Source organism: Dermacentor albipictus, unplaced genomic scaffold (genome assembly GCF_038994185.2).
Source record: "Dermacentor albipictus isolate Rhodes 1998 colony unplaced genomic scaffold, USDA_Dalb.pri_finalv2 scaffold_15, whole genome shotgun sequence".
In the NCBI taxonomy this organism is placed as follows: domain Eukaryota; kingdom Metazoa; phylum Arthropoda; class Arachnida; order Ixodida; family Ixodidae; genus Dermacentor; species Dermacentor albipictus.
This window is the reverse complement of record NW_027225569.1, coordinates 9607053-9615343: the sequence shown is the minus strand read 5'-3', so window position 1 is coordinate 9615343 and position 8291 is coordinate 9607053. Positions and strand designations below refer to the sequence as shown.

The following is an 8291-nucleotide window of genomic DNA, read 5'->3' as shown; positions in this document are numbered from 1 at the left end:
GCCGAACAAGGATTCACTCGAAAAACGAAAATAAAGCCCTTCCCCGCCCGGTTCTTGCGCCGAATCGAGTCCCTGCACGTTTAAAAATAACCCCTGCTAAAATTTAGAGATGCCGAATGTGAAATACCTTGTTTTTGCAGCGAAAATCAAGAGCCCGATGGAACCGGCCGGCCAGACACTTGCACGAGCGCTCGTCAAGGCCGAAGGATGATAATGATGATCGCGATGATAATGATGGTCATCGTGATGATGATGAAGATAATGATGATAATGGTTATCGTGATGATGATGATAGTGGTGATCGTGATGATGATAATGGTGATGATAATGGTGATCGTGGTGATGATAATGGTGATAATGACGATGATAGTGATCGTGATGATGATAATGATGATGATAGTGGTGATCGTGATGATGATAATGGTGATGATGATGATGATAATGGTGACAATGATGCGGATAGTGGTGATCGTGATGATGATAATGATGATTGTGATGATGGTGATAGTGGTCATCGTGATGATGATAATTGTGATAATGATGATGATAATGGTGATCTGATGATGATAATGGTGATAGTGATGATGATAATGATGATCGTGGTGATGATAATGATGATGATAGTGATCGTGATGATGATAATGATGATGATAGTGGTGATCGTGATGATGATAATGGTGATAATGATGATGATAATGGTGATCGCGATGATGATAATGGTGCCAATGATGCTGATAGTGGTGATCGTGATGATGATGATAGTGGTGATCGTGATGATGATAATTGTGATAATGATGATGAAGGTGATGATGATAATGGTTATCGTGATGATGATAATGGTTATCGTGATGATGATAATGGTGCCAATGATGATGATAATGGTGATCGTGATGATGATGATAATGGTGATAATGATGATGATAGTGGTGATCGTGATGATGATAATTGTGATAATGATGATGATAATGGTGATCGTGATGATGATAATGGTGATAATGATGATGATAATGGTGATCGTGATGATGATAATGGTGATAGTGATGATGATAATGGTTATCGTGATGATGATAATGGTGATCGTGATGATGATAATGGTGATAGTGATGATGATAATGGTGATAGTGATGGTGATAATGGTTATCGTGATGGTGATAATGGTGATCGTGATGATGATGATCGCGATGATGACGATGATGATGATGGAGGGCCCCCCCGAAAAAAATCCTGGGTACGTGCCTGTCAGAAGCCCTCGCGTCGGGCATTCTAATGAATGTGAGTAAAGAGTCAGAGACGAGGGGTGGCATGGACATGCCGTAAGCAAGAAGTCCCCTTTCCCCGGCAAGATGAAAAAGAAAAATGAAAAGAAAAGCAAAGAGGGAAAATTACTAGTCAATGCACGAAAACAGTCAGACAAGATGAAAAGAAGAAAAACAAAAGATGAAAAACGTTCCACAAAGGCGGCAAAAGGCATGAAAGCCTCGCGTCACAAGCGACCATGGTCGGTGACTCGGGTCCTCTCCCTGGGCCATCGGCATCTACCGTGCTTCTCGGTCGCTAGAATCTGCTGTACGGTGGGCCGTTTATGCGATCCAGCCGGTAGGCACCGCATACACCGACACTGGGCCTGAAAGCCACGCGTCACAAAGGTACGTGGTCGCCGCCTCGGGTCTTCGGACTGGGCCGGCGGCATCCGCTGTGTGTCTCGGTCGAGCGGATCTGCTGTAGGTTGGGCCGTTTACGTGACCCACCCGGAAGGCACCATGCACACCAATGCCAGCTTTGTGGATTAACATAATGTGAACGTGACGCTACAGTCAACAGCCTCCGGATGCTCGAACTACCTTAAGGCCGTTCACATCTGCTGATAGCAGTGGTCGCAGCCTCTGCTATATGACTGTTCATGGTCCCGCAGCCTGGAGGCTCAGCAAAGTGAACACTCGATTTAGCATAACTGAGTGAAAGAGGTACAAGGTACAAAAGAAAAGAAAAAGAAGAACGAAAAACCAAGCACTGAAAGACGAAGAAAATTAAAGAAAGTGAAATAAAATAAAGCAAGACAGAAAATCAAACTACACACACTGCACTCGCACAGTGTTGTTGCGGAGTCGTCTCGTCCAGGCACACTGTCCGGCGAGGCATACCACCGGCGCGCCGAAGTCTGCGATGCCGTCGACGATCCGCTGCGGCAGCCGTCTTCCATGTACAGGCAGCCCTGGACGCCTCACTCGCCGCACGACCGGCGTCTTCGGGACGGGCTGACCGTATTTACCTACCTCTGAGCACTGGCGAAGCCCACCGCCACGCTCGATCACACGTCGCTTCGTTTGCGCCTCTAATCGCGACGAGCGGAACGCGCCCATTAGGTCGTCGAGCGCCCAACAGATCGGGAACATCCCCGTGAACGCGCTCTCTCAGTCGCGTCCGGTGCGCCCCATCGCCAGCAGCAGCAGGAACCAATCCGTGACCAGGGAGGGCGTTGGAGGCGTTTCCCATGTCCATGGGGCAGGGGCGAGCAATCCCCTGGTCGTTAGCGCGTGCGCCCTTTCACCGAACGTGACGCGGACCTTGCATTTGTCGAGGTCGAGATCGAGCCCCTCGTTGCGCTCGTTGAGCGTGCGCAAGAAATCGTCCGGGAAGATGTCGGGATCAACTCCCGTGAACTTGACACAAGGGTTACATGGCTGCGCGACGCGCATGAGGATGGACGCGCGCGTGACCGGATTGGCGGCTATTGCTTGTTCTATGTTGGCTACAGATTGGTCATTGTCCGTAAATAAGGTCAGCCCGTACCTGGTGTGATGAAGCGTCACGTCCCTGATGTTCCTGGCGTGCGGGTCCACGTTTGATTGAAGAAGGCGGAGCACATCCCTCGCCGGCGTCGCGGTCGTCGAAACCGGTGTTAGAAAGGCGACGTGCTTGTGCAGCGCGCCGGGCCTCCCCGCCTCGGCGTCCGCCGCGGGCCCCGCCGGCAGAGGGCGCAAGGCCCGCCCTCAAAGCGGCCGCGTAATCCATGCGGCCGGCGGGCGACCCCGCCGAGCCGCCAGCGCCCGAGGGCGCAGGAACACCACCTGCGGGCGCGGCAGGACCGCGACCGGCAAGCCCCGAGCCAGCCACCGAGACCGCGTGTCCATCCAGCCGGGCCTCGGCGACCGCCAGGCGCCTCCGCAACTCGGCCGCCTCCCGCCGCGCCTCGGCGAGCTGGTCCTGCAATATGTAGGCCATTCCACCCTGCCTGGTCACCTCCGCCCTCAGGCCCCAGCAAACGGCGACCGCCTCCAAGACCTTGCCCATGAAGAAGGTCCGCGCCTCCACGGAGACTCGGTTGGCCGGCAGGTTGCCGTACACGAGGACCGCGTGCTCAATCGCCTGCAACCGCTCCTGCGCCCGGCACCCGGCGGCATCAGAAGACGCCGCCTCCACCGCCGTCACAGCAGATCGCGGCGAAGCCGAAGACAACACCGCATCCCTGTCTCCAACGGCAGCCGGGGGTTGATCTTCTTCCGGAGCCGGCAACTGGTCTACGAGATCGCAAAAGCGAGCGACGACCGCGTCGCCGTCCTTCGAAAAATCGGATCCCCGCAAGCGGGGCGACTCCTCAGCGGCCGGAGGCCGCGGGAGGGAGCGGGACGGCGACGCGTTCTTGTCCTTGCGCGTTTTGGGCATGTCCGGCGTTCAGCGGGTATGAGCCCACGCCATATAGGGCCCAATACCCGGGAACAGGGAACGCGCGAATAAATACAAAAGGAACCCCTTTTAGCCCCACCCCCCGGCCCCGCGGCGCTCCTTCTACTTCGGGTCGCCGTAGTGGGTGCGCGCCCTGAGCCGCGCCACCTTTTCCAGGAGTACCGGACACTCGGGGAAACCGGTGGGGTGATTCGTTTCCCTGTGGCCCGCCTTATCGCACTCCGAACAACGCACCTCGGCGTCTCCCATCTTGACCTTACAAGTCACGGTCAAGTGGTGACCGCCGTACTTCATGCAGCGCGCCTTTGACGGATCCGCCTTGTGGGGGCATGTCATGCGCCCGTGTCCATGAGACGCGCAAAAAGTGCACGGGGGCACGTGCAAGTCTTCTCGTGCCCGAACCGAAGTCCACCCCACCGTGAGCTTTGGACGCGATAGGATCTTCTGGAACTCTTCCGGGTCTACTTCCGCTACGTACGATCGCGCGCCCGCCCTCCCCGAACGTGACGCGGACCTTACACTTGTCAAGGTCGAGGTCGAGACCGCGATTACGTTCGTTGAGCGTGCGCAAGAATTCATCGGGGCCGATATCGGGATCTACCCCTGTGAACTTGATACAGGGGTTGCGCTGTTCGGCGACGCGCATTATGATAGCCGCGCGCGTGACTGAATTCGCAGCCATCGCCTGCTCTAGGTTGTGTAGCGATTTGGGATTGTTCGTAAATACGGTCAGCCCGTACCTTGTGTGGTGGAGCGTCGCGTCCGTGATGTGTTTGGCGAGCGGGTCCACGTTGGTTTTCAGTATCCGGAGAACGTCTCGCGCCGGCGTCGCGGTCGCCCCCACCGGCGTGAGGAAGGCGACGTGTTTGTGTGGGGCACCGGCTCTCCCCGCCTCGGTGCACACCGTCGCAGGAACACCGGGTCCGCCGTCAGCCGCGCCGACAGCGGGCGCGATGCCCGCCTTCAACGCGGCCGCGTTGAAGGCGGGTTCATGCGGCCCGCGGGCGCGCCCACCGGGCCGCCGGCGCCCGAAGGCGCGGTCGGTGCTGCAACTCGGCGGCCTCGCGACGCGCCTCGATGAGCGTGCCCCGCAACGCGAGGGCCGCGCCGCGCTCCGTGGCCGCCTCCGCTCTCAATTCCGTTTTCAATTCGGCGCATAGGCCGGCCACCTCGAAAAGCCGCGCCATGAAGAAGGTGCGCGCCTCCACGGACACGCGGTTGGCCGGCAGGTTGCAATACGCGAGGGCCTCACTGACGATCTCCTGCAGCCGCGTCTTGGTACCTATAGTCGCATACAACTTTAGAAAAAAGGTGGCGTTCACTCCTCCGAGGCAGATGCACACGAGTATCCACCAATGGGCGCGCACTCTGAACCGACGTCATACGCCGGACGGCCGGTGACTTCGCCGCTTCGGTCATCTGGGCGGGGCCTCCCCTTTTTTCTAAAGTTGTATCCGACTATACAGTCGGATACAACTTTAGAAATATAGTAGGCGCTTTAGGATATAGTATAGTTTAGGATATAAACTATATATATATATAGTTTAAGATATATTTAGGCGCTTTAGGATATAGTAGGCGCTCTATATGGCTTCTAGTAAAACACTTTCCCTTGATCGCCCTCTAAAAAGAGGACGCACCGATGCAACCTTTCAATTCTTTTTGAAAAACAATGAAGAAAATTTCCCAAAGTACCATGTAATCCATAGTGAAAGCAACACGAGCGTACGTAAATTCTCCCCCTTCTTGGTGGCGAAATGCCTTCGCAACACGATAGGACCTGGCTACTAAGCCACAAAAATGTCTAATGGAGATCTGCTCCTTGAACTGAAAGATAAATCCCAATATGAGAAAATGAATGACTTGAAATGCATAGGCGATGTAGCGGTCACTGTGTCCGCACATCGAACCATGAACACGAGCCGTGGAGTAATGTCCGAAGACGACTTCATGGACCTTACTAACGAAGAGCTGCTTGAAGGTTTTCAGGACCAAAATGTCATCAAGGTAGAACGAATTCTAATCCGCAGGAATAACGAACAACTTCGAACAAAGCACATTGTACTAACCTTTGGTACCAGTGTGTTGCCTAGTACAGTGGATGCAGGCTATGTCAAAGTACGTGTAAGGCCGTACATTCCAAATCCTCGACGGTGCTTTAAGTGCCAGAGGTATGGGCACATTTCCCAGACATGCCGAGGACGGCAGACTTGCGCGAAATGCAGCTCGAACGATCATGCATCAGACACTTGCGACTCATCTCCACATTGCGTGAACTGTGATGGAAGCCATCCAGCTTACTCTAGAACGTGCCCTAAATGGAAGAAAGAAAAAGAAATCATTACATTAAAGGTCAAAGAAAATATAACATTTCACGAAGCAAGAAAGCGTCTGTCATACTTGAATCACACGAGCTTTTCCGAGGTGGCGCGACGGGGGTCTACCGCGGTCACTGACAGTGGCCCGGTAATCACTCCGCCTGCCCCCCTGGTCGCTGCAGCAAGTGCTGCTCCATCAACATCGAAAGTGGACCTGCCGACTCCAGTCCCGCAGGTCCCAAAGCTAATCCGAACTCTACGGCCTGGGACACGAGTTTCAGTGCCTAGTTCACGATCCTCCAGCACCTCGGAAAAGGTTATGGAGGTCGATCAAAAATCCCCGGCGTCATCGACGCCGAAAGATCAGCGCTCTCAGGAGCGCGCTACGAGAGAGAAAATTCCTGTAACTGCTCAAAGAAAGGGACCGGTAACCTAAACGGTTACCGCCCTAGCATACATATCCATCTATCTTTACCACGTGCTCTTGAACACAGGCAACCAAAATCTTCCTCGATATGGCTACACAAATAATTCAATTTTTGGCTAGGGGTCTATTTCGCAATCTAGATGATATCAAAGATCTACTAACGGAATATCAGCCACGACTGTTCTGTGTTCAAGAAACACATTTAAACTCTACACACCAGAACTTTTTAAAACAGTATGTCGTTTTCCGTAAAGATAGAAATAATGGTAATTCTTCTTCAGGTGGTGTGGCAATCATAGTCCAAAAGTCAGTTGCATGCCAGGATGTATCACTCCAGAGTTCATTTGAAGCAGTGGCTGTTCGGGCTATATTGTGCAATCATCTTATAACGAATTGCTCCATATATATACCGCCTGATGAACGGTTTGACACAGCAGAATTTGAAAAACTGATTGACCAACTTCCCGAACCCTATATAGTAATCGGAGACTTTAATGCTCACAGCACATTCTGGGGTGACTCAAGATGTGATGCGAGAGGACGGGCAATAGAAAACTTCCTTCTTTCTTCTGGAGCCTGTATATTTAACAAGGCAGATCCAACCTTTTACAGTTCCACACACAACACGTATTCATGCATAGATTTAGCAATAGGGTCAGCATCACTTCTTCCATACCTGGATTGGAGAGTCATCAGTAATCCATACGGGAGCGATCATTTCCCTACACTCCTAGAAACAACAAAGTGGCACGATGGACCAGCTTACCCCAAAAAGTGGAAACTTCATAGTGCAGACTGGTCGAAATTCAGAAACATATGCAAACTGTGCCTGGAAGATGTGGACCACCTAGGTGTGGAGGAACTGGCCAGCTACATCACTGAACATATTCTCTGTTCTGCAAAAAACTGCATCCCTCAGTCCTGTACATATAAAGTCAATCGAAAGCCGTGGTGGAACAAAGACTGCGAAACTGCAAAGAAACGCCAGAACAAAGCATGGAGTAGATTTTCACGCTACCCAACCACAGAAAATCTAATAGAATTTAAGCGGTGCAAGGCAAATGGCCGCCGTATTCGCCGAGTATCGAAAAGAGAAAGCTGGACACGCTACGTATCCTCCATAAACTCATACACGGATGTTAGCAAGGTATATAACAGGGTACGTAAACTAAAAGGACAACGTCCACATCCTTTTCCTCTCGTCAATCGCTCTGGTGAGTCAATAGAAGACCAAGCAAACACTCTTGGCGAGCACTTTGAGAGAGTATCAAGCTCGGAAAATTATTCCGAAATTTTCTTAAAGCATAGAAGAATAGCTGAAAATATTCCTCTACATTCAAAAAAGTCATCAGAAGGGTACAATAGACCATTACCGTTCCATGAACTCAAGCTTGCCCTAGGCTCTTGTGGTAGCTCGGCTCCAGGTTCTGACACAATAACATATGAAATAATCAAGAATTTGCCTTATGAGACCCTAAACTGCATCTTAGGTCTTTACAATAAGATTTTTGCAACTGGTCATATACCTTCATCTTGGAAAGAAGCAATAGTCCTACCAATACTCAAACACGGCAAAGACCCTTCTTTAGTTAATAGCTATAGACCAATTGCACTCACCAGCTGTCTACTTAAGGTTTTTGAAAAAATTATTAACCGTCGCCTTGTGTTCTTTTTCGAATATAACGGTATATTCGACCCTCACCAATCTGGCTTCCGAAGAGCGAGGTCGACAACGGACAATCTTGTTCTGCTTGAGTCATATATACGTGATGCATTTGTACACAGCCAATACTGTCTATCTGTATTCTTTGAACTTGAAAAGGCATACGATACTGCCTGGCGATATGGTATTCTGCAAGACC

At 51.5% G+C, this 8291-nt stretch overlaps 1 protein-coding gene across 1 annotated transcript; it reads right to left on the bottom strand.

Annotated features, from left to right (window-relative positions):
* Window positions 1–738: 738 nt before the first annotated feature.
* Window positions 739–5114, bottom strand: LOC139051823 (uncharacterized). The gene is made up of 2 exons (XM_070528838.1): window positions 2791–5114; window positions 739–2681 (listed from the first exon to the last, which is right to left on the bottom strand). The coding sequence occupies exons 1-2, from the start codon at window positions 3661–3663 to the stop codon at window positions 2412–2414; spliced, it is 1143 nt and encodes a 380-aa protein (XP_070384939.1). The 5' UTR covers window positions 3664–5114; the 3' UTR covers window positions 739–2411.
* Window positions 5115–8291: the final 3177 nt, after the last annotated feature.

What these genes read in the sequence shown, in the direction of transcription:
- LOC139051823 (XM_070528838.1), bottom strand. Translation starts at nt 3,663, where the DNA reads ATGCCCAAAACGCGCAAGGACAAGAACGCGTCGCCGTCCCGCTCCCTC. An exon ending in GTGACGCTTCATCACACCAG is followed by an intron (nt 2,682 to 2,790) that starts GTACGGGCTGAC and finishes CGCGTCGCGCAG; the next exon opens with CCATGTAACCCTTGTGTCAA.